At 49.5% G+C, this 26895-nt stretch overlaps 1 protein-coding gene across 1 annotated transcript in view; it reads left to right on the plus strand.

Moving 5' to 3' along the window:
• LOC135208342 (mediator of RNA polymerase II transcription subunit 23-like) overlaps nucleotides 1–3055 on the plus strand; it is a 242334-nt gene extending 239279 nt beyond the window's left edge. The window contains exons 30-32 of the mRNA XM_064240445.1: nucleotides 938–1091; nucleotides 1895–2077; nucleotides 2504–3055. Coding sequence (XP_064096515.1) covers nucleotides 938–1091; nucleotides 1895–2077; nucleotides 2504–2866 — 700 coding nt within the window. The 3' untranslated portion in view covers nucleotides 2867–3055. The remainder of the gene's footprint in view (nucleotides 1–937; nucleotides 1092–1894; nucleotides 2078–2503) is intronic.
• The last annotated feature ends 23840 nt before the right edge of the window (nucleotides 3056–26895 follow it).

The following is a 26895-nucleotide window of genomic DNA, read 5'->3' on the forward strand; positions in this document are numbered from 1 at the left end:
ACGTTTTCCCTGGGTCCTGTGGCGGCTGCTCAACAGGTTGTGTAACTCATAGTTGCCCTTAACAGGGCACTTTTGTATCTTCCCTATGATGATTGTGTGGATGAGAGAATGAGTGAGTTGGCTGGTCTCCTTTCTCTTGTACCTTTCCTTCTTCCTTCGGGCGGGTTAAGGAATAGACACTTCATTCGCTGGACTGGTCTGATACAGGTGAGTAAGGTAGTCATACTGATAGTGTGGTCGCTTGATATACAAATATCATATCCTCAATTCGGTAGCATATGCTTCACTCCTTGGCAAGGAGGGGTTTGGAGTAGTACAACCCTAGTGTATTGGTTTGCTTTTGGACAGTCAAAGTTTCTCTTTGGTTCCCTATACAATGGTTCTCCCATACATCATTGTACATCATTCAGGGTCTGAGTGATTAGATATAAATTTATCTAGCTTCTCAACGGGCTTCAGTCCCTCTCCAGAAATCACTTCTTCTGAAAGCTGGACTGGTGGGTAGGCCCCCAGCCAGTCTAGGATGTCTTGTATCTCCCTCCAAGTATGATCTATCCTATTGTTAAGACCGAAGGTTTGTTCACGTATGAACAAATGACAAATTTTCTAAGACAATTTGTATTTTTCATAGCTACAAACCTGAGGTCTTAACATTATACTGATGGCTCTAGCCGCCCTTCTGTTTGTTAAGACATCCTGAGTTGGGAAAGACTGCCGCAGTGGCATAGGTGCGTGGTCCTTGACCACTCTTCGCCCGATCTACGCATGCGTTGCCAGATATCACAGGATTCCTTGCTTTCATCTGCTTCTTAACCGGATCCAGCTAGGCACTAGAAATTATCCTATTGTTAAGACCGAAGGTTTGTAGCTATGAAAATACAAATTGTCTTAGAAAATTTGTCATTTTTTAATCAGATTTTATTTTTTTCACTTCAAGACTTTTGCGTGAACGTGTGCGACCTATTTTAACTACAGAAGAACAGTTGGTGGTTGTGTATCATCTTATTGGACCATTCTTACAGCGCTTTAATAACGAGGTAGCGCGCAAAGTCTTTGATGTTACCATCGAACTTTATGAAGCATTATCTAAGGTAAGTTATGTCACTGACTTTTGATGTTATCAGCACACAAAACTGAACACGAAAATTTCATTCAGAAGTAAGGTAAGATTTTACATAAGTTTAGTACAATCTACGTTGCTATATGGGCCTGACTTATGGTATGATAATGAAAATAAGTACTACTATGAGAGACTTTTCAGTTTGGGAAAAAAAGCTGTTAGAAGTCAGGTGTCATTGGGAACTTACATTAGTTCTTTATGTAGATGAGGTAATGATGAAAGGAAGATGGACATGTCTCGGACAATCCCTGTGGACAGCTTCTGTGATCAAAGTATATGATAATGTCAGGTGGATTAAAATAAATTAATCTCTCAGTACGAAGCAGCCAAAGAGACTTCCTTTAAAACAGCAGTTTTAGTGAAATGATAATCAACTATTTTCCCTTTGAAACCTTGATAAGGCCTGCCAAAACCAGTATACATGCCATCCTACAGTACAACAAATAAGGGTCTACAGCTTGTGTACCAGACCTAGCATACTAGCTCTTCCACAGAACAATAATAAGGGTTTGCACACTGTGTACAAGACCCAACATACAAGTGCCACCACCAGCTCCCAAGTACAGTACATCAGATCGATCCACAGGGCACCTGTGTATTCTGTTTTGTCTGTGGAACCTGATCCAGCCAATTACCAAAGCAGGGACAGGTTACCAGCACCCTCCAAAGATCCATAATTCTTTTGTCAAGTAAATTAATGCCCCACATTATAATTTTTTTTTTATAAATTTACTCTATTATGAATATTGTGATGCAAGAATTTTTTTTTTATAGGTTGACCACAGCGTAAAGGAACTGAAGTATATGGATCCCATTTGTGATGTATTGTATCATATTAAATACATGTTTACTGGAGATTCCATCAAAACAGATGTCGAAGGGATAATTCGAGGCCTGCGTCCAGCCTTGCAGAAGCGGTTACGCTTTATCACTCATCTTAACTTGGATTCTATTGAGGTATTTATAAAGTTCTAGGAGTTTTGCTTTGCTTACATTAAGTGAGATATATAAAGGTGCTCTAGGAGTTTTCTTTTTCTATTTCATTTTTCACCGATTCCAGATTTATCTTTAGAGTATCTCATTTTCCCCAGTGTAGAGCAACTCTTAACCTGTGGGTTTATATACAGTGTTTTATAGTCCTATTGAATTGAGTCATTGTTCAATCATAATGTTTTTACAAATTTAGCTGTAGCATAATAATCACCCAACTTTCATCCTTATGACACTTAGTTTAGTATGACTAATTAAAAATGCTGGTTATTTATTAACCTCCATACTCAGCTTACAGCTGTGTTTTGTTTTTTCATGGTAATTTTTACCATTTTTTTTTATAGGTCATTTATATGCAGGAAGGGAAAATCAATATAATTTCTTTCTCTTCAGAATCCTTCAAGTGTAAATACCAGTGGGAATCTCCCAGGGCCTAGCAGCAGCACTACAAGTGCAAACACTAATACTACAAGTACTAACAATGCCAGTGGGGGAAATAGCAACACCACTAATGGTAACAATACCCAAGGAATGACTGGAGTCTCTGGATCACAATCTACAAATACTGGGACTGGAACTGGGTCAGTTCTTGGAGCTCCAGGTTCTAGTGTGGGACTTGCTGGCATAACACAAACTTCCACTTTAAGTGGAGGTTTGTCTGGGTCAGGAGGAGTGGGTGTGGGCTCTATGTCAGCTGCCTCAAGTTTAGCATCACTCTTACAAGATACTTCTCCTGTTAATACATCTGTCCCTTAAATTCCTAGTATTTTGTAGGTTTTAGCATAGTATTTTCTTCTATAAATGGTAATTGTCATGAATTAATGTTATTTTCCTATTCTTATAGATAGTTCTTTGTTCATGACTTTTTTGCCTTTGAATTGTAAGGTCTTTTTTTATATTTTTATTAGAGGTGACCTTTATAAATAAAATCCACTTATTTGTATACGTGTTTGTTTTGATATCCATGACAGATATTTTCCTGTACTGGAATGTATACCTGTGAAAAAATCAGAAACATTATACAACTGTAACCAAGGAAGTCGAAATAATTTTTCTGATATTTACGTATAATTAGGCATTACGTACATACAATGTGCTATGGCCCAGAACATTTTTCATTACATATATACTGTAATCATAGCAGTGAGGGCTATGCAGTGTTTAGTAATTAGTATTATTTTTAAGGAAAAAAAGTTCTTAAGGAAAAAAAGTTCAAATGAGATTTATTTTTGCGTTTCTAATTTTTTGTGATATCTAGATTGAAATTTACTGTAATTTTTCTTACTTAAACTTATGAAGGAAACTGTAATGGACAACAGACTACACAACTAAACAACAAATACCATCTGAATTAGCATTCCAAAAGTTCCTAAATTTTGCATGAGTTGTATTCATTGTTATGATACACTTATTTTCAAGACTGGTCTTGGCAATTTTGAAACAGAATACTTCAAATGATGGAATTATTAAACCTGTGGTCACGATGCATATGTAAAAAAAACTCAAGGAAGACAAAGAAAATAAGGGGATTAAGCAAATTTCTTTCATGGACTTTAAAGTCTGATTAATATCTGTAATGATGATATGAAAATTCTGTTGCAAGAAGTTTTCTCAGGAAATTTGGTCACTGAATTCCAGTGACTACTAATATTCAAAACATTAGAAATAATGTAGTGGTATCACTCAACAGGCTTATAAGCGCCTCAGTGGCGTGGTTGATATGGTGTTTGCTTCCCACCTCAGTGGTTGCGGGTTTGATTCTCGGCCATTCCATTGAGGAGTGAGAAATGACAATTTGTCTAAAATTGCATTTTTCCTAACTATACAAACCTGAGGTCCTTTTACAATAGGAAGGTACTAGCGGCAGCTGGATAGGTCGTAAGCTTTCGAACAAGGGGTTCGGTAGTTAATTGCTTGTCCGACAGGCGCGCGCGACTGGGAGGTAAACAAATCACTTTTGCTTTTGGCCCAAGCAAAAACTGCAGAGTGAGGGGTGGCATGAGGTGGGACTATGTGTAAAAGGACCTCAGGTTTGTATAGTTAGGAAAAATGCAATTTTAGACAAATTGTCATTTGTTCCGACACGGCATACAAACCTTCGGTCCTTTTACAATAGGAAGACTCACTTCTTGGTGGGAGGAATCTGAGTCTTTTGTGAACAGACTGGTGTTCGCCCAACCCAACCTTGGAATGCCTCCCTGGTCGTAAGAGCGAGGGAGGGATCCCCCCCCCAAGCCTTCTGTCCGATTGATCGGGGTGTTTTGCACCGCAAGGATCAATGGTCAGACCTCTGGACCGAGTACTAAGAGAGAGGCAAGCGTATCTCTTCGTACCAGCAATGTAAGAACTTGTTCCTGTACCGGAGCAAATATAAAGTCATGGGTTTGTCTCTTGTTGGCATCCACTTCCCCCCCTTGTAGGAGGAAGTGTGGGATATTCTGCTCCTATCCCTAGTGAAAAGGGATTAGGTGGGGCTCTGTCATATAGCTCACCTGCTCATCTCGTCCTCATCCAGCGTAGTGACAACCGTCGGCCCTCTGCCCACAGGTAGAGGAGGAGGAAAAGATGGGGAAGAGAAAGCCAGTCACTCACTCATTCACACATCCATCCGCACAGTCACACCAGGACTCGATGCTGTTCAGCCTGCGAGGGTCTGGGTTAGCTACACAACTTGTTGAGCAGCCACCACGGGTCCCAAGGAAAAGGTATCCAAGGACCTGTGGGCAATATCCCGAAGGTAGAAGGAGGTGAAGGTAGTCTGGTTAGACCAGACACCTGCCTTCAGGACCTGCGCCACGGAGAAGTTCTTACGAAACGCCAACGAGGGGCCAATACTTCTGACTTCGTGAGCTCTCGGACGGGGACGTACGGATGTCGTCACTACCATCAGCCTCATACGCCCTCCTGATGACCTCACGCAGCCAGAACGAAAGAGTGTTCTTGGATACTTCTTTCTTGGTTACCCCGGTGCTAACGAAGAGGCGTCGACACTCAGGCCTGAGGTGTCGAGTTTTCTTCAGATAGCGCCGTAGCGCCCTCACAGGACAAAGCAGCATCTCATCCGCATCATTATCGGTGAAGTCCATTAGGGAGGGAATCGTGAAAGACTCGAACCTGTCGTCAGGGACCGAAGGTTTCTGAGTCTTCGCAACGAAATTCGGGACGAAATCGAGCGTCACAGATCCCCATCCCCTGGAGTGTCGTACATCATAGGAAAGACCATGAAGTTCCCCTACTCTCTTCGCCGATGCCCAGGGCCAGCAAGAAGAGGGTCTTGAGGGTCAGATCCCTGTCTGAAGACTCTCGGAGTGGCTCGAAGGGTCTTCGAGTCAAACTCCTAAGGACGAGAGTCACATCCCATGCAGGGGGCCTGAGTTCCCTGGGTGGGCAAGACCTTTCGAAGCTCCTCATGAGGAAGGAGATCTCGAACGAGTTCGAGATGTCCAATCCCCTCAGTTTCAGGACAAGTGCCAGGGCGGCTCTATATCCTTTGACTGTGGGGACTGAGAGGAGCTTCTCTCGGCGAAGAAACACGAGGAAATCCGCTACCTGCTGAAGAGTGGCTCTGAGAGGAGATATACCCCGTCTACGACACCAACCACAGAAGACGGCCCACTTCCCCTGGTAACACAGCTGCAGAGGACTGACGGACGTTTCCAGCCATCTCTGTTGCTGCGCTACGAGAAAAGCCTCTCGTTCGCAAGAGATGGTGGATAACAGCCAGCCGTGAAGTCGTAGGGACTGGACTGCTTGGTGGTACCGCTCGACGTGTGGCTGGGCGAGAAGGTTGTGCCAAGGGGGAATCTCTCTCGGTTCTCCTGCGAGAAGAGCCAGCAGGTCCGGATATCAAATGGCCTGTGGCCATTTGGGGGAGCCACCAGGATCATCCTGAGATTCGGGGTGACCAGTGCTCGACTGATCACCTTGCGATCAGGCTGAACGGGGAAAGGCATAGACGGAAAAGGTTGTCCCACGGGTGTTGAAGAGGCGTCCTCTGCAGCTGCCCATGGGTCCGGCACGGCGAGAAGAAAAACCTGAAGTTTTCTGTTGTGCCGGGTGGCGAACAGATCCACAACTGGTCGCCCCCACAGGTCGAAGAGCCTTTCCGCCACGTCCTGGTGTAGAGACCACTCGGTCCCTATCACCTGATCCCGACGGCTGAGCTTGTCTGCACTACATTCCTCTTCCCCTGGAATGTAGCGTGCCGACAGCTCTATTGAGTGTGCCTCGGCCCACTCGTGCACCTGCCGAGTCAACTGGTACAACGGGAGAGACACTAGGCCCCCCTGTTTGTTGACGTAGACCACTACCATGGTGTTGTCACACATCAACACCACTGAGTGTCCCATCAAGCGGTCCTGAAACTCTTGGAGAGCGAGAAACACTGCCTTGAGTTCCAGTACATTGATGTGAAGGTGCTTGTCGTTCTCATCCCACACTCCCGAAGTCAGCAACTCCTCCAGGTGTGCGCCCCATCCCTCGGTCGATGCGTCTGAGAACAGCTGCATGTCCGGGGGGGGAGTGCGTAGAGGCACTCCTCTTCAGAGGTTCCTGTCGTCCAGCCACCAGGCTAGGTCCTGCCTCACCTCTGGTGTCAGTGACACTGGAAAGCTTGGGGGATCCGTTGCCTGTGACCAACTCTCCTTTAGCCTCCACTGAAGAGACCGCAGGTGAAGACGCCCGTGATGGGACTAACTCGAGTGACGACAGGTGTCCGATCACGACTTGCCATCGCTGAGCTACCTGTTCTGCCGAGACAGGAACTGGTTGGCTGCCGTCCCTGAATCTGCTGATCCGCGAGTCATGCGGGGAAGACTCGCCCTGCTACCGTGTCGATCAGCATACCCAGGTACTCCATCCTCTGCTTGGGCTCGAGATCGGACTTCTCGAAGTTCTCAACGATCCCCAGATCGCGACAGAACTCAAGTAGCCGATCCCCTGTCCTATGTATGCAAACTGCGAGCGGGAGCTCGCCAGGACTAAACCAATCGTCGAGATACCTCATCAGACGTATCCCGTGCGAATGGGCCCAAGCAGACACCAGAGTGAAACACCTCGCCGTGAACACCTGTGGGGCGGTTGAGAGCCCGAAGCAAAGTGCCCTGAATTGGTACACCGTCCCGTCGAGGATGAAGCGGAGGTACTTTCTGGAGGACTGATGAATGGGTATTTGGAAATACGCATCCTTCAAGTCCACTGAAAGCATGAAATCGTTCTCCCTGATGGAGTCGAGCACGGAGCGTGCCGTCTCCATCGTGAACGGGTCTGGCGAACAAACCGGTTTCAGGGGAGAGAGATCTATCACCGGGCGCCAGCCCCTTGTAGACTTTTCCACCAGGAAGAGTCGACTGTAGAAGCCCGGTGACTGATCCGTGACGATCTCTACAGCTCGTTTGCTCAGCATGGTCTTGATCTCCTGTCTCAATGCTACGTCCTTTGATGATCCTGGAACGTACGACTGCTGTTGGACCGGGTTGGAGGTGAGGGGTGGCCGAGATTCGAAGGGTAATAGATATCCCTCCCGAAGGACATCTACAATCCAGGTCTCGGCGCCGTAGCGCTGCCAAGTTGCCCAATGGCTGGCCAGGCACCCCCCCACTTCGGCAGCAGGTGAGGGGAACGCCGTCCCTAGCGTTTCCCCCCTTTCTTCGACTTCTTCCCAGAGCCTCCTCGCGAGAAGGAGGGCTGGTTACGGCCCCCCTTTGCAGAAGTCGAAGAAGACAGAGTCTTTCCACGGGGCTTCGACACGACTACCGTCTTAGCCACCGTGGAAGCGCTAGCCGAGCTCTTTGGCTTGGCCGCAGTTCGAGGCTGCCCAGAAGCCTTCGAAACTGCCTGGTGTACCAGACGGTCACTGTCATCAGTGCGCCGTCTGTCCACCGCAGCGTCCACCATCTCTCCTGGGAAGAGAGACGTGGAACTCCGTAACGGTCCATTGCGAAGTCCCAATGCCGCTTCACGCCCAGCCGCCCTGGAAACTCGAGTAAGGACAGCGTCCCACCGTCTGGTGGGCAAGGAAGGAGATGGCTCTTCCCCCAGACTGGCAAAGTCTCCTAAAGGCCGAGTCATCTTCGGGAGAAATTCCCCCGGAGTTGGCTGCGACCTTAGATACTGTGAGGGACCACAGATCTATCCAGGAGACGGCCTGGAAAGCTGCCATGGCAGTGGATTCCAGGCCGAGTGCCTCTTGCTGCGAGAACCATAGGTTCTCTGACAGGAGCTGCTGCAGAGACACACCCGGCGTTAGCCTGTCTAACTCCGGGTTCACCTGTTTGGGCGGCATCGGGTCTTCAGACGGCACGTAGAAACGCCGCTGTCGCAGTAGAGGAGGTGGAAGCAGCTTGCTCGACCTGCCAGACTTGAGAGAACCGTCTTGTCCGGAGACAAGAGACTCTACCTGGTCCAGCACTGAGTCGGCAAGCTCCGATCGCAGCAGTCCCACCGTCGGTCTGGGTTCCCTCTTCGGGCCCCAGAACGACTCGAGCCGGGACGTGGGCTCGGAAGGTGGGAGCGGCGATCCTTCCCCGAGGTCGTTGTGCTGACGAATCAGCGCAATTACCTCGGAAAAGTTCCTCTGAATCTCAGGAGTGACTGCATCCTGGGGAGTAGGACCATCCAGTCCTTCGAACAGGAGCATCTCCCGAGACCCTCCCCCCTCGAGGGGGGGTACAGCGACAGACCCCTCTCGGTCTCCTCCAGCCACTTGCGCATACGACCTGGCCGGTCCGAGAACTGTGCCTGGTACGTAGGGCGTCGTGGTGGGATCCTGAGGGGCGCACCCCTCACGATTACCTCGCTCCTCCCGGTGTAGCCCGAGGAGGTTGAAGGTATGGGAGAGGCAGACCTGACGCTCCCTCCTCGCTCGCTGGCAGAACCAGCGGGCTTGGAGGGCTGCAGGCGATCGCCAACCTGCGGTGGCGATCGAGCTGCAGGCCTGGTCGAGCCGTCTCGCTGTGGAGAACGGCTGGACTGAGCACAGCGGCCCCGGTCTCGCGTGTCAGAAGAGCTGGTGCTGGTGGCCGTACCCGATCGCTCTCTGAGAGAGCAACGGTCAGGCGACCGGCGAGCTCCACTGTCACGGTGAGACCGGTGCATATCCTCACGGGACGTCACGTCGCTGGTACCAGCTGTGGCTGGCGCCGGCGAACGGGGGGACCTCTTCCCAGCCTCAGCCCGTGGCCGGTCGTGGACCGTCACGTCAGCCCGGGTAGCCAGCTGGTCGCCGCGAGAGCGAGAGCGAGAGCTGGTCTGGTGAGAGTCGCGGTGAGCGTGGCTGTCACCAGTCTTCCGCTCCGTGCCGTGAAACCTGACGCTGAGCTGGATCAGAGGTCTGGGTTCCTAGCTGCACGGTCGCTGGTGGGCGACCGTACGCTCGGTACCTCTCGCGAACGAGAGGCTGAGACGGATCCTGCTGCCGTGGCAGAACCACTAACAGCCGGCACCCCTCTGGTCCCCGTAGTCTTCTTCCTTGCGGAAGAAGAGACGGGCCCTGCTCCCGAAGGAGCAGGATGACCAGCGGAAGAACCCCCCGTCTCACCGGAGCAGACGGGCCCTAGAAGCTCCCGAAAGAGGACTTCTTAGGGGGGGAGGAGCGACCCTCTTCTTTTTTCTTAGGCTGTGAAGCCTTAGAAGATGAAGGGGAGAGGCGGCAGACGACGAAGAAGACGATGAAGACGACGACGACACCTTCCTCCTCTTCCTCTTCTTCTTCGTCAGCTTCCTCAGGACTGATGTCAAATCCGTCATCCAGGGCGGAGCCGGGGCTGCTGTTGCAGAAGCAACAGGGCCCGGACGCACCTGTCCGAACAGATCGGCATCGGGAGCAGCGGTGCCATGAACAGGAACAACGTCAGCAGGTGCAGGCATCACAGGAACAGCAGTGGAGACGGCAGGAACAGACACAGGAACGGCAGCGGTAGTCGGCAACATCACGTCAGTAAAGAGCGGCTGGGCAGGTACGGCAGGCTGTACAGGCAGACCAGGTAGACGGACCAGCGGCACAGACATCCTAGGTACTGGTGGGAGGTCCAGGGGCGAGCTCTTCGGGCACACGAAGTCCGGTCGAGGCAGCACGGCAAACCCAGGTGGCGGCATCACACTCCCCCGTGGTACGGCGATCGGCCCCTGCACCGATGGAGTTGGTGTGACAGACACCGCGTGCGGGGTATACACCAGATGAGGAGGTGAAGCATAGCCAGGAGTTGACAGGGTCGTGGTAGTGGTTGTCACTGTAGCGTGCGTGACCGCAACAGAGCCAGCGAGATGGTAGAGCAGCCCCTGGACACTCGGCATGCCCTGCAGACCCAACGATGCCCACACCTGTCCGAGGTCGTCCTTCACAGCAACAGCACCTGAGGAAGCAAAGGTCGGGTGATTAGCAGGATCCTCTACCCGTCCGTGCGGTGTAGACGAACGGATAGAGGACCCAGAGTACAACTCAACGTCGGGGTATCTCGCGCCCTCCTCCACACTCGACAGATCGGGTGAGGAGAAGGACCTAGAAACCCCCCCCCGCAGGGGAAGGCGCCAAACGTGGGAGCTGAGCAGGCGGCAGGAAAGAAGACGAAGTGTCCGTAACCAAAGGAGTCGCGGGAGAGCTCTCCGACGACTCCTTTGTAGGCCTTCGCTTCTTCCTACCTTCGTACAAGCCCCACTGCGCCTCCGACCAAGACATACACACTTCACAGGGGTCGGCGCGGGTACATTCGCGCCCCCGACACCGAGCGCACAAAATATGGGGATCAATTTATGGGAAGGAGTGGAAACTTACCGCATTACGCCCTTCGGTACCCGGCCACAATCTCTGGAGGGTAGCGGGCGTGGAGGATCCATAATGATCAGAATCAAATAAATGGATGATGAAAAAGAACAATGATTGTACTTTACAACTGATTCACTCTAACACGAAACACAACCTTACAACCAAGGAAAGCAAACGACGAGAAGCGGGCAGAGAGCGTAGAACACACATGTCCACTCGCTGTGAGGCCGAAAGCAAAAGTGGTTTGTTTACCTCCCAGTCGCGCGCGCGCGCCTGTCGGACAAACAGTTAACTACCGAACCCCTTGTTCGAAAGCTTACGACCTATCCGGCTGCCGCTAGTACCTTGCCTATTGTAAAAAGGACCGAAGGTTGTATGCCGCAGTCGGAACAAAATGAAATTTTCATTATTAAAATGAATTTGTTTTAGTTGTATACCGACCGACAATTGATAGAGCCGTGATTTCCACGAGCGGCAGGATACTAAATTCAAAATTTAGCGCGTCGGCGTCGCCAACACTGGTGGTGATGACGTCATCTCCCTCCACTCGCGGGGAGAACCAGGTACAACTGCCCAGGTGAATCCAATTACTTCTGCCCGTCCGTCCACCTAAGGGGAGGAGGGTGGGTATAATCATAATTGTTCGGTAAGTATACAATAAAACAAAAAACTTCATTTTTAATAATGAAAATTTTATTCTTTTTATTGTGTAGTGTCTTACCGAACAATTATAGAGCTGATTACACATTTATGGGAAGGTGGGATTCAGTGGACCACTAGTATTTTTAAATGGTTACATTTATTGCAATACAGTAAACACTCAAGGTGTCTGTTGTACCTTACCTTGTAAGAGAGCTACAGCAGACTGTTACTGCTCTGGTCGGTGCTCTTCTTACTATTGTAGAGGAATTGGAATTTGCCCAAAGTTAGCCTCTACAGGAGTGGAATCCTTCCGTAGTTCAAGCGAGTCAAGGCTGACTGACGGAGGATAGTAACAACAAAGATTGCCCTTGCCCTGGGCTAAGACCAGAAATTAACAATCATACAAAACATTTGTCACCAACACCAGATTTAAAAACATATATACCCAACCATTGTAAAATCTGACCTAACAGACTGGTGAGTATCCCAGGTACTCAGTACCCCCAGCTTCCCTTGAACTCGACAACCTATTCAAGGTGAAAAAGTTAGCATAGAGGTGACGACCCCTGTGCCGTTTCTCCCAACACCATGCCAGAAACGCCAAACGGACCCTAACGTTTTACAATTCTCGAAAACGTTTTCTACTCTTTGAGATAATGACTCGCAAAAACCGAATTCGATCTCCAGAACGTCCTCTGAAGAATCGAAGCTAAAGATAAATTCTTTCTGAATGCTAAAGAAGTTGCCACTGCTCTAACCTCGTGAGCTTTAACTCTCAGAACGGAAAGATTGTCGTTCTCGGACTGCGAGTGAGCTTCCCTGATAAGCTCTCTAATAAAGAACGATATAGCATTCTTAGAAAGAGGACGAGAGGGATTTTGAACCGAGGTCCAGAGCTTAGAAGATTGTCCTCTGATACCCTTAGTGGCAAACAGATACTGCTTAATAGCCCTGACTGGACATAAGAGCCTTTCTTCCTCCTCATGTCCAACCAAATCAGATAAGTTCCTTACCACAAAAACTCCTCGGCCAAGGATTAGAAGGATTCTCATTTTTGGCTAGAAAGGTCAAAGATACCGAAAATACAGCATTGCCTGAGAGAAACCGACTCTTTTGTCTATAGCGTGCAATTCGCTGACACGCTTAGCAGAAGCTAGTGCAATAAGAAAGAGTGCCTTCTTAGTCAAGTTCCTGAGTGAAGCCGCTTCAAAGGCTCAAACGGTGGCCCATGAGGAACTTAAGCACACATCTAAGTTCCAAGCCACTGTATCTTGCGGGAGCTTAGTGGTTTCGAAAGACCTAATGAGGTCCGACAGATCTGAATTGGAGGAAATATCCAAAAACCTCGATGTGGAAAAAACGAAGAGAGCATGGCTCTATATCCCTCTGATCGTCGAAGGAGCCAGTTTCTTAGAGTTCCTAAGAAATAGAAGAAAAAAAAAATCTGCTATTTCTGTTAAAGAGGTCGCAGAAGTAGAGACTTTAGCACTTCTACACCACTTCCTTCCTGAAGATTCTCCACTTCCCTTGATAGAGTTTGTTAGAAGACTCTCTCCTACAAACGAGCGATAGCTTCTGCAGCTCTTCTTGAAAATCCTTTTCGCTCTGACAAGATTCCGGACAGTCGAACCCTGTCAGAGCTAGAGCGGACAAGTTTTGGTGGAACCTCTTGAAGTGAGGTTGTTTGAGAAGCCACTTCTCTGGAGGAAGAAGTCTGGGGAAGTCTACTAACAACTGGAGAAGGTCCGGGAACCACTCTTTCCTGGGCCAAAAGGGAGCGATTAACGTTAGCGTTACATTGCTGTGCGACATGAACTTGTTCAGCACCTCTCTTATTAGACCGAACGGAGGGAATGCATAAGCTTCCAGACCCGACCAATCCAACAGCATTGCGTCCACGACCAAGCTAGAGGATCTGGGACTGGAGAACCAAAGAGAGGAAGACGGTTGTTCCTCGATGTCGCGAAACAGGTCTATTGACGGTCGTCCCAAAGGCGCCAAAGTTTCTGACAAATCTTGTTGTCCAAAGTCCACTCCAGAGGTAACACTTGCTGTTGACGACTTAACTCGTCCGCCAGGACGTTCATCTTTCCCGGAACAAATCTCGGGACTAGCTGAACCTTCGCTTCGTTTGACCACAGGAGGAGATCTTGGCTACTTCGTACAGAGAGAAAGACTGAGTCCCCCCCTGTTTCCGCACGTACGAGAGAGCCGTGGAGTTGTCGGAATGCACTGCCACTACTCGGCCTTCTACTAAGCTCCGAAACTGTCTGAGCCCTAAGAAAATTGCTAACAGTTCCTTTACATTTATGTGGAACTTCTTCTCCTTCTCCGACCAAGCTCCTGAAGTCCGTTGATTTCCCAGTAGGGCTCCCCAACCTGTGTCCGATGCGTCGGAAAAGAACTGTAGGTCGGGAGGATGGGTCGTAGATCTAACCCTTCTTCCAACCTTGCTCGAGAGAGCCACCACCTTAGGTCCTCTTTTATTTGATTTGTGACAGGAAAGGTAATCGAGTCTGGTTGTGTCTTCCTCACCAAGAGGCTCTCAGGAAAAAACTGCAGAGGTCTCATGTGCAGTCTTCCCAACGTCACAAATTTCTCCACTGACGTCAATTTGCCCAGGAGCCTCATCCACTGATTGGCAGAACTTACCTTTTTTGTCCAAGAACTCCTGAACTGTCTCCAGACAGCCTTGAACCTCTTCGGGGACAGAAAAGCCCGAAAAACTTGAGCATTCAGAATCATCCCAAATAAAGGATGCTCTGAGATGGAACCAAACTGGGACTTCTGTTTGTTGACCAGAATTCCTAACTTTCTGGCAAGATCCAGAGTTGTTCCAAGGTCCTTCATGCACCGACTCTCTGATTCCGACCGGAGAAGCCAATCGTCCAGATAGAGGAGATTCTTACTCCTAATATGTGTAGCCAGCTTCCTATCGGGGATAGAACCCTGGTAAGAAAACTTGAGGAGTTCGGTCGCTAGTCCGAAGCAAAGTGCCCGAAACTGAAACACCTTGCCTTCGAACATGAACCTCAGGTACTTCCGAGATTCGCGATGTATCGGAATGTGAAAATAAGCGTCTTGCATGTCCCGAGAGACCATCCAATCCCCCTGTCTGATGGACTCCAGAACCGACCGAGTGGTCTCCATATGAAATTTTTGTTTTCTGGACATGCAAGTTCAGGGCGCTCACATCCAAAACCGGCCTCCAGCCCCCTGATGACTTGGGAACTACAAAAAGGCGATTGTAAAAGCTGGAGGAAAATCCCCTTCTATCTGTTCTATCGCTTCTTTGAGAACAAGCGCTTCCACTTCTGCGGCTAGCGCCAGAAATTTGTCTGAGCCCGAGAGTATGCCTGGAATGAATTGGCACAGGTGAGAGAGGGAGGTGAACGAGAGGAATACGATAGCCGAACTTGAGTACTTGCACTACCCAGGCTTCTGCTCCTCTGTTTTCCCATTCCTCCCAAAACAGAGCCAGCCTGGCTCCCAACTGGTGCATGAAGAACGAGCTTTCATTTGGAAGGTTTGTTAACCTTGGCCGAGGCCTTAGACTGAGGTCGCAAATTCGATTTCGGCCGAAAGAAGCGCTTGGTTTTGGGTTTTCTCCCTCGAAAAGGCGCTTGGGCCAGAGGAGAAACCGAAGGAACAGTCTCCACAGGAGCTTTAGGTCTCTTAGTAGACTGTGCCAGTAAATCCGAAGTAGATTTCTTATCTAGCGCAGACGAAATTGACAACACTACATCGTCTGGAAAGAGGTTATCTTTTCACAAAAGGAGCAAAACAAGAGAGCAGACTTCTGTTGGGACGTAACCCTTTTAGAAGCAAAGGAGCACCAAAGTTGCCTTTTCTTAAGGGTACCAAAGGCGATGAGCGAAGCTAACTCATCACAATCCATCCCTAATGGATTTGTCCGCACAGGACAGAACACCAATCCAATCCTCCGCTAACTCCTGGGAAAGAGAAGGACAGTCTTCGATCTTGGCCGCTAAAGCGCCAATAGTCCAATCAAGGAAGCTAAAGACTTCCAAAAGTTTAAATTGATTCTTTACAACGTGGTCCAACTCAGGCGCTGTAAAGAAAACTTTCGCTGCGGCGAAAGCAGATCTTCTAGAGGAGTCGATTAAACTGGAGAAGTCTCCCTGGGAGGAGGCAGAAACTCCCAGAGAAGGAGCTTCCCAGTTACATAAAACCTATACCTCTTACGAAGCAACTTAGAGGGAGGGTAAGCAAAAAGAGCCTTCCCTAAGTCTCTTTTCATAGACATCCATTTCTCCGTCTCTTTCAACGAATGTCTAACCGCTTTAGATAGACCAAGTTTTGGGAGGAGAGGGTCTGAAGTTTTCCTCCTCATCAAAAAAGTCGAAGTTGGGGAGCGCGGAGCCGCTTTCTCAAAATAATCTGGATAAGATACCAGAAGAAATCTAAGGAGACGTGAATAACACAGAGAGATGTGAATCCTCCTCCTCTACTTCTTCTTCATTCTCCGATACCGCCGAAGAAGTAGACGGAACTACAACGATCTGAAGGTTTCGAACCACCCTTGGACTCATTCATCCAGTTGGTTAACATCTCTAACTGCTTGCGCAAAGGCGCCAGAGACGAATCAAAAACAGTTAACGTAGGCTTCCTTAGAACTGCTAGCTACAGCGCTAAAACCACAATCTCTACTAGTAGATGGAGCCGAAAAAGGCACAGATTGAGGCGACGAACGAGCGCTAACGGCCGCGGCGCAACCCTACTCTCAGGCTCCTTATACCGCTTGACTGGAGGAGGCGAAGAATCGGCGCCTGAACGCCTCTTTAAGGGACGCGAAACGGGCGAATCTCGCCAAGAGCGCCGCGCGACCGGAGACGAATCGCTTGAATCATTCGAAAAAGCGTCTGACCGCAACACCTTTCCAACGCTTAAACCGAGCCCTGTTGAGGCGCAACAGGCTCAACAAGAGAGGCGCCTGTCTGTGGGGCAAATCCCGATCGACTCCCTTGGACTTCCGGTATGTCTTCTCCCCGGTGCGGGGGAGCTGGACAGTGACCTTTGTCTAGGAGACGTGTCAGGACAGACAGACGCACCCTCAACTACACTCTTACCTGAGGTCGCTTTCTCCAAAAACGTCTTTAACTGATTACCAAGTTGCAAAACCGTATTCGCTAGTACCGAAAATTTCTGATCTAACCTCGATTCCAGACTGGCAATGGTGTCGGAAGAAACTACACGGGAAGCCGCCGGAGAAGTGGGATTAGTAGGAGGATAGGAGGTGTAGTTAAAGGAGACATAACAATTTGAGGAGAAAACAGAAGGAACAGATGCATCGCAAGACGAAGCAGAGCTAAGTATACTTTCCCTAAGCGCTGCTTTTCTAATTCTGTCTTTAGCTAATTTCTCCGAGTATGAACTAAAAAACTTCCATGAGAATCAGTCCAATCACTACACTCGTACATGTTCGATCTGCTGAACAAACCTGTCCCCTACACTTAACACATTTAGTGTGAGAATCATATTCTAACTTGGATAATCTAGTTTTACATCCTGAGATGCAAAACCTAACTCCCGACGGACTAGAATCCGACATGGCAACGCCTAAATAAAAAGCAAAATAACAACAACGCCAAAAAAGAGTACTTCACCAATTCCGAAGATCAATTCCACCAGAAAAAAAGCGAAGCAAAGTCATCCAACCGCACCGACCACCGATGTTCACCGGACGCCGGCAGGAAAAGAATTGGATTCACCTGGGCAGTACCTGTACTGGTTCTCCGCGAGTGGAGGGAGATGACGTCATCACCACCAGTGGTTGGCGACGCCGACGCGCTAAATTTGAATTTAGTATCCTGCCGCTCGTGGAAATCACGGCTCTATAATTGTTCGGTAAGACACTACAATAAAATGTGTATTTCTGGTGATAGAAGTTCGCTCTCGACGTGGTTCGGAAGTCACGTAAAAACACCATACAAACAAACAAAAACAACAGGCTTATAAATTGCAATGCATTAGTAAAAATGGTTATGGCAAATTCCATCTATATTTTATAAACACACAAGATTAAAACATTTAAAAGTAGGAAGACTACCATATTTTTCATCAGTATGTAGCTGAACAGTTGAATGAACGTAGTTACAAGGTAGCCACATATGGTGGTCCTAGTGAGATGACTTTGGTTCAAACAGTGTGCCCATCAGGTAAGCCTCCAGTTGATTTTTACATGGGCCAAGGAGAATGATAAGGAGATTCATACAGGAATACAAACCAAAACCTTTCGAGTGGAGACTTACTTTTTATGTGTCCTAAAAGCAGCTGAAGAATATATTTCACCAATAAGGGAGTATTATTGAGATAATTGTCCACTTAAAACATTATTCATAAAAAATAAACCCTTACAACTTTGGTGAAGAGGACACATGAAAAATAAAGTTCTAGGCAGAAAGGAACTCCTGAAAAAGGGAGGTAAATTCTTCAAAACTATTTCACAACCTGTAAGGATTGACATGTTGGTAGGCAGCACACCCTGACTATTGCTAAGTAAGGACTAACATGCTGGTAAGCAGCACACCCTGACTATTGCTAAGTTATGGGATCTAGAAAGCAAGAAAATCTAGGTGGCTAACATAAATGAATATGTGAGAATAGGCACTTACATAGGGAGGTGACCAAAGAAGCCAAGAACTGGTTGCCTATTATGTACTTGCCAGCATCTTACTGGTGTTATGTACTTGCCAGCATCTTACTGGTGTTATGTACTTGCCAACATCTTACTGGTGTTCAGCGTGTACTTCGACCTACTAATTGCTCCGAAATGAAAATAAGGGAACCACACACCACATATGCACTTACAAAATTAAACCAGGTGGCACGATTTGTTTCTGTCCAAAAGGAGCTCAGTGATTACACAACTTTTATAGCAACTACCACAACTCCTGAGGTAATGGTGTTCAACGTCTTGTGAGCTATGTTCTTTTCCTCAGACATAGTGAGGTAAAAGTATTCTGTCTGTGCCAGACTGCCACCCTCATTACCTGGGGAACAGAGAAGTTCTTACAGAAAGTGGGTGATGGGCCTACACCCCAGATTTCACTAGCTATTGAACAAGAAGGACCAGAACACACACTAAGATGTTCTGTTGGTGACCTCAAGAAGCTAGAAGATAGTGTTGACACCTTTTTATGTATGACAGTAATAACGAAAAGTCTTGTGCATTTTGGTTTGATGCACAGGTCCTCTTCAAGTAATATCTGACAACTCAGACAGGGAAAAGAAGCATCTCACCTAGGTTGCCACCAACAAAATCTTGAAGGGGAGAAATCAAAAATATTTCAAATCTACGATCCAAAATGAAAGGTTTCAGTTTTGGCTACAAACTCGAGGACAGAAGAGAACAAGACTGATGAACTCAGAGTGCCAGACAAGATAAGAAATATTAAGCAATTCACCCACCCATTTGCCAAGGCTTATGCCAAAGGAAAAACACGGCTCTAAGGGGGATTTACTGAGACTCCACTGAATTGGCTCAAAGGGCGACTTAGTAAGACTCCACTGAACCAGAGTGATATCCCATTCTGGTGGCACAAAGTTCCAAAGTAGGGCAAGACTTTAAAATTCCTGATACGCAAAGGAAAACTCCACCAAAGTGGAAAGTCCAATCTGCTTAATTTAAATACTTGTGACAAGGTTAAGCGATTACTTTTCACTGCTGAGCCTGAAAGGGACTTGATTTTGGCTAAGAAAGATGAGAAAGTCCGCTATCAACTGAACAAAGGCTTTGAGAAGAGAGGTGCCTCTTCTCCAACATCAATCACAGAAAATGGCCCACTCTTGACACAGATTGATAAACTAAAGATAGTTATGCTTATATTCCCTGTGCAGACCTGCAAGAAAACACACTCTTTTGGAGGATATGCCAGATCACCACCTCCTGTGAAGACAAAGGGCGTGAGCTAATTGGTGGAATCTTGGAACATGAGGTTGATGAAGAATACTGGGCCAGAGGAGCATTCCCTTGAGTTGCTATGAGAAGTGATAAAAAAATCTGTATACCATTCTTCTTACAGCAGCAGCGCCTCAGCGGCGTGGTTGGTATGGTATTAGCGTCCCACCTCGGTGGTCGCGGGTTCGATTCTCGGCCATTCCATTGAGGAGTGAGAGATGTGTATTTCTGGTGATAGAAGTTCACTCTCGATGTGGTTAGGAAGTCACGTAAAGCCGTTGGTCCCGTTGCTGAATAACCACTGGTTCCATGCAACGTAAAAGCACCATACAACCTTAAACAAACAAACAGCTGCAGAGAAGCCACCAGGTCAAGCATATATTTGTTGTGAAGAAAATCCTATTGATTATTCGTCAAAGACTGAAGGGGTGAAATGCATAAATGTCCAAGCTGTCCCAGGGATGATTGCGGTTTCATGGATTCCAAACTCTTTTGAAAACAATGGACTTCATCTATTTTGCATTCCTCATATTGCACCCATATTTATTAATTCAAAGTAACTGATGAAATCTACAGACAAGAATCCTCATACATGGTCGCGAGGATTGGGCCTCCATCGACAGGTAGAAGCCTTCTTTCCTAATAGACGAAGATGGCGCCGAAGAGGAACCCAGCAGGCGTCCCAGAGTGCCATCGTAGAACAGAACAGCTCCAGAGACTACCGACCCACCCAAATCCAGCCGTGGCTGCCCACATACGACAGTCAAACCCCCAAGGAACCATTCCTAGGGAGGAATCCTGTCACCCAGCCCACCGGAGGACTCAAGGGGTTGAAAGTCGCCTGAAATGACAATTTGTCGAAAATTGCATTTTTCCTAACTATACAAACCTGAGGTCCTTTAACAATAGGAAGGTAACTAGCGGCAGCTGGGGGGACGGTCGTAAGCTTCGAACAAGGGGGAGAACGGTAGTTAACTGCTTGTCGATCGTGCGCGCGCCGCGCGCCCGAGAGGTGAAGAATCACTTTTGCTTTAGGCCCATGCAAAAAGTTGCAGAGTGAGGGGTGGCATGAGGTGGGACTATATGTAAAGGACCTCAGGTTTGTATAGTTAGGAAAAATGCAATTTTCGACAAATTGTCATTTGTTCCGATACGTAATACAAACCCTCGGTCCTTTAACAATAGGAAGACTCACTTCTTGGTGGGAGGAATCTGAGTCTTTTTGGTGAACAGACTGGTGTTCGTCCAACCCTGGAGTGCCTCCCTGGTCGTAAGAGCAAGGGAGGGATCCAAACCTCTGTCCGATTGATCGGGGTGTGCACCGCAGGATCAATGGTCAGACCTCTGGGCCAAGTACTAAGAGGAGGCAAGCAAGCGTATCTCTTCGTACCAGCAAGCAAGAACTTGTTCCTGTTTGCAAGAGACAATCATAAAATGATGGGTTTGTCTCAATTTGGCATCCACTTCCTCCCCCTTGTTGGAGGAAGTGGTGGATATTTACTCCTATCCCTACTGAAAGGGATAGGATGGTGCTCTATTGAGTAGCTCACCTGCATCTCGTCCTTACCCAGCAGGGTGACGGAACCGTGTCCCTCTACCCAAAGGTAGAGGGAAGAAAAGATGGGAAGGGAGGAGCCAGTCACACTCTCATTCCTCATCCATTCTTACGGTCACACCAGGACTCGATGCTGTTCAGCCTGCGAGGGTCTGGGTTAACTACACAACGTGTTGAGCAACCACCACGGTTCCCAAGGAAAAAAGATCCAAGGAACTGTGGGCAATATCCTTGAAGGTAGAAGTAGGTGCATGCGGTCCGTTGGACCAGGCGCCTGCCTTCATTACCTGCGCCACGGAGAAGTTCTTGCGGAACGCGACGAGAATGATGAAGAGGCGTCCGCACTCATCCTGGGTGTCGAGTTTCTTCAGACAGCTCCGTCGCACCTTCACAGGACAAAGCAGCATAGCCTTCGTATCGGAGGCGGTGACGTCCATTAGGGAGGGTATTGTGAAGGACTCGAACCAATCGTCAGTTACCGAAGGGCGGTTCCGAGTCTTCGCTACGAAGATCGGTACGAAATCGAGCGTCACAAAATCCACCCCATCCCTTTGTGCTTGACTTCTCAAGAGAAGTCATGCGTTACCTAAGACGAAAAGAAGGGAATAGTCGTATGACCTATCCCTCTTTCTCGACTTTGGTTAGTACAGTACTCATACTGACAAGCTATTAAGACGAAGAATGATTGCTCTGGAACAAACCGAACTAAGTCCACAGCATAGTTCGTAACTGACTCGGGCGCTCTGACAGCTGCCGACTGACTGGTTTCGGAATCAGTAGAGGCAAGTTGTCCAAGCATCCGGGTAAGTCACGTTGACCTTCGCCCTTTAAGAGTTATGCTGAGAGACCAAACAAATAAAATATTTGTTAGTCACGCATTGCCGGACGGCGCGGCGATGATTCTCTTAATGCATAAACTCAAAAGGCGAAAGTCAATTGCCTTCAAAAGACCGAGGTCCCTGATGGCAAGAAAATCTCATAGACGTTGAATCTCAGCTTAAGGAGAAACAACACTATGTGACGTTGAAGACGAAGGTAGGCAATGAATGCAACCTACGTCTTCCAACTGAATCGAGAGAAGGAATCTCAAGATTCTAAACCTGTGCTTACAAATGACTGAAAACGCTAAACCGCACTTTCATGCTGTCCGTTGTGCAATGAAAGCGGGGCGTTCTTCAGTAATGAAACACAGGGGAGGCCGCTTGAAGAACTGCTTCTCATGGGCTGAACGTTTGGAAGTAGAGCTGGCAGGTGTGGGAGTAGGCGATGTCTTTCAATACATCTGCTAATCCGGGGTGAACAATGAACAATTGTACACCTCCGAAACAAGATATTTTGAGGACAAACTCAGATTCCGCAAAAATCATTCGCATTATCGGGATACGATGCAGCAAGAGACTATTACAGAATTCTTTTACCGTGCGGTAACAGAAAGATGAGAGTCGAATAGAGATCTCTGTTTAAAATTCTCCGCAATACCGAAGACGATGAATACTAGCGTCTCTCAGCAGTAGATGGTCATTCATGTATGCGAGAATCCCCGTTAATCAGAGACTTAAGTCCATGATTGTTGGGCAGAGATACGGTTGTTATTCAATCAAAGCAGGTGAGAAAGACATAAACAACCGTCTATATCAAAGCGGCAGCTGATACTGAAATGCCTCGGGCAATTCAATACGCAGTAGCTGTCGCTTGACTCGTCATCCTGAGTTGCCAAGTATCCTTTCCACGAAGGAATGCGGTTCGGCTAGAACCAACGAGCATAAAAAAGATTATGCTCGAGCAATATATTTAAGCGAAACGAATTTCGGTAAATATAAAAGCTTAAATGGTGTTGTTGTGACAACACCATAAGTATATGAAATTGAAAACTGGAAACTCCTGGAGGTTGCAGGCACCGGGTTGCAGTTCAATTAGAATACTTTTCGTCTAAGTCGCAATCCGTAGAATAACCAGGATATGCGCCTACCCCTCGGACCATTCAACTGCTTAGCAGAATCATGCGCGAGGTTAATATTACGTAGTATATTTGTAGGATTCTGAACAACGATCTCCATCCTAAATTCTTTCCTTCAAGAAAACAAAATAAGGATTGGAGATCGACCACCGTTCGTTCTCTATTAAAGAGAGTGAAGGAGAAGTCTTCCTCGAAGGAAAGCTTCAATGGTGAACAGAATACTAAGACGATAGTTCCAGCCAAAACTGGATATTCCCGTCCGTTCTTCTCTATTCCAGGTTGGTCGCCTACTGTGAGATAGTCTTCTTGCAGCAGCAGTCTTCTTCCTAATGCTAGAAATTCCAGGAATTCGAGCATAGGCGAGGTTCCCGATTATCGTGTAACATATCGGGGATTCTCGTCTCGCTCACTTTGGACCGTGGTCTCTCGCCTAAGTGTTTGGAGATCGTAAGAAACTCTAACACTCTGAATGCGCTAGAAACTTCCAGTAGAATTCTAAGCAGTCTGCGAAACCCCCACGAATTCGTCAAACGATATCGGCTGGTGGTCCTCTCGATTCCCGTAGAAATCGAGAATGGGGCAGGATCCCTCCTCAACGACCGGGGCTTACGTCAGGTAGGAACCGAAGGTCCCCCCTGGTAGCGCAGTCCCCAACGTGGGATCCTACAGAGAAATCTCTGTAGGATCCTTCCCCTTTCCCTCGTAGCCGTAAGGAGAGAGGGAATGGGGGAGGAATTGGATACTCGCTCGCCTTCCCAGTGGAACTAGCAGTTGGAGAAGAGTAGGAGCAGCCATCGCCTTGCGGCGATGGCCTCTCAGAGTCTGGGAAAACGTATCGTCAGGAGAAAACGTTTTCCCCGAGGAGGGTTACGAACTCTCACTGTAGGTAAGGGTCTGCCGCCACTGTGAACGTCGTCTGGGTGGGGCTGATCGACACCTGACAGGAGAGAGCGATACCGTCCTCCGACTCATTCCAGTCCTCGTCGAGGTCGAAACCTCTCAGGAGGACCGAAGGAGTATTTAAATACGGTGTCCGAAGACACGTAGAAACGCCGCTGTCGCAGTAGAGGAGGTGGAAGTAGCTTGATCGACCGGCCAGAACTGAGAGAGCCTTCTTGTCCGGAGACGAGAGACTCTGGTTCAAGACAGAATCGGCAAGCTCCGATCGCGGCATACCCACCGTCGGTTTGGGTTCCCTCTCGGGCCCCAAAACGACTCGAGCAGAGACATGGGCTCTGCTGGTGGGAGCGGCGATCCTTCCCCCCGGTCGTTGTGCTGACGAATCAGTGCAATAACCTGGGTAAAGTTACTCTGAATCTCGGAAGTTACAGCGTCTTGAGGAGTAGGACCGTCCAGTCCCTCCAACAAGAGCAGCTCCCAGGACCCTCCTCCTTCAGAAGAAGGACCAGCAACCAGATCCCTGACGGTTTGCCTCCAATCACTTGCGCGTACGTCCTGGTTGGTCCTAAGACCAACCTTGGCACGTGCGGCGTCGTGACGGGATCGTGAGCGGCGCATCTCTCACGATCACTCCTATATACCTCGCTCTTCCTGGCGTATGCCGAGGAAGTTGAAGGTATCGGAGAGACAGAACTGACGCTACCCCCTCTCCCCTGACGGTCGCCTCCAATCACTTGCGCGTACGTCTGGTTGGTCCTAAGACCATACGTGGCACGTGCGGCGTCGTGACGGGATCGTGAGCGGCGCAACCTCTCACGATCACTCCTATAGCTACCTCCCGCTCTTCCCGGTGTAGCCCGAGGAAGTTGAAGGTAGTGGAGAGACAGACCTGACGCTCCCCCCCCCGCTCGCTGGCAGGACCAGCGTACGTGGGGGGCTGCAGCCGATCACCAACCCGCGGTGGGGATCGATCTGCAGGCCTGGCCGTGCCGCTCACCTGTGGCGAGCGGCTCGACTGAGCACGTCGACCCCGGTCCCGTGCGTCAGACGAGCTGCTGCTGGTCACCGTATTCGCCCGGTCCCTGTGGGAGCGGCGGTCAGGTGACCTGCAGAGCTCGCTTTCGCCGTGAGACCGGTGAGCGTCCTCGCGGCACGTCAAACCGCTGTACAGCCGAGGCTGGTACCCGTCGGTCGAGGGGACCTGCGGGGGACCTCTTCCCAGCCTTAAAACCGTGGCCGGTCAGAGACCGTCACGTCCACCCGAGGTACCGGCTGGTCGCTGCGAGAGCGGCCGCTGGCCCTGGCGAGAGTCACCTGGAGCCGGCCTTCCTCGACAGTCTTCTGCTCCGTGCCTCGGTCATGACGCTGAGCGAACTCAGGCGTCTTAACTTTGGCTGCACGGTCACCCGAAGGAGATCGTACACTCGGAACTTCTCGCGGACGAGAAACCGAGCCGGTACTGGCTTAGCAGCAGAGCTGCCAAGACCAGGCGAGGGTGTACCAGCGGTAGCCAGCACACCCTTGGTCCCCGTCTTCTTCTTCTTCTCAGAAGGGGAGACGGGCCCCGTTCCCGAAGGGAACAGGAGGACCAGCAGAAGAACCCCCCCGTCACACCGGAATGTGACGAGCCCTTCGAAGTTCCCGAAGGAGTCTTCTTAGGGGAATAACAAAACCCGGTTACCAGCTGGTCGCTGCGAGAGCGGCCGCTGGCCTGGCGAGAGTCACCTGAGCGGTTCTCGCCAGCCTTTCTGCTCCGTGCCGTGGTCTTGGCGCCAGAGCGAACTCTGGCGCCGAAACTTTGGCTGCACGGTCTCCCGAGGGAGAGCGTACACTCGGGATCTCCCGCGAACGAGAGACCGAGCCGGAACCTGGCGTAGCGGCATCGCCACTAGCACCAGGCGAGGAAGTACCAGAGCTAACCGATACTTCCTCGTGGTCCCCGTCTATCTCTTTCCTTACGGAAGGGGAGACGGTCCCCGCTCGCCCGAAGGAGCAGGAGGACCAGCAGAAGGACCCCCCGTCCCACCGAGGTGGGACGGGCCCTTAGAAGTTCCCGAAGGAGACTTCTTCAGGGGGAGGGGGGGGAGCAGCCTTCTTCTTCTTCGGCTTATGGGCCTTAGAAGTCGAAGGGGAAGAGGCAGCAACAGACGAAGATGACACCTTCCTCTTCTTCGTCAGCTCACGCAGGACGTCGTCAGGTCCTCCATCCAGGCCGGAGTCGGGCCTATTGCCGAAGCAACACGGCCCGACTGCACCTGTCCAGGAAGGACCTGGGACTGGGGAAGACACACCATGGGCAGGACCAGCATGGACAGGCGCAGGAACCAGAGCGACAGGAACAGCAACCAGCTCAGGAGCGGCAGGAACAGCGGTAGCGGTAAACACAGAAGGGACAGCCAAGCCAGTAGCGGGAACCACATCAGCGACAGGTACGGCAGGCCCAGCCATCGCCTCGTAGAATCATCGGCAGCCAGCGTGGTACTGGCGGCCGGTCCAGGGGCGAGCTGCTGGAACAGCGGAAGTCTGGGGCAGGCAACACGAAGAAAAACACAGGCGCGGCGGCATACCCCCTCCTCGGTACGGCGGCGACCGGCCCTAGAAGCGGCAGACGGCGTCACCGACACAGCATGGGGAGTGTAGACCAGCGGGGGGAAAGCAGCATAAGCGGCCGTGAAGGTTGTAGTGGAGACCACTCCAAGGTCACCGCCCCAGACCTCGCTAGACTCTGCAGCAGATCGTGGATGCTAGGCACGCCCTGCAGCCGCAGTGGTCCATACCTGTCCAAGGTCGTCTCCCACGGCTGTAGCACCTGCGGTAGCACAGACAGATTAGTAAGAGGGGTTCCCTCACGCACGGGGGGGGAGACATGCCCCACCCCGAACGGAAGGAAGACCCCAAAAACAAAATACGAGGAAGCTGAGCGGGGGGGCAGGAAAGAAGACGAAGAATCGGATACCAAGGGAGTCGCGGGAGAGCTTTCCGACGACTTCCTGGCAGACCTTCGCTTCCCCTACCCCCGCACAGCAGTGAAAAGTAATATGAAAATGAA

The sequence above is a fragment of the Macrobrachium nipponense genome, chromosome 35, assembly GCF_015104395.2.
Source record: "Macrobrachium nipponense isolate FS-2020 chromosome 35, ASM1510439v2, whole genome shotgun sequence".
NCBI lineage: Eukaryota > Metazoa > Arthropoda > Malacostraca > Decapoda > Palaemonidae > Macrobrachium > Macrobrachium nipponense.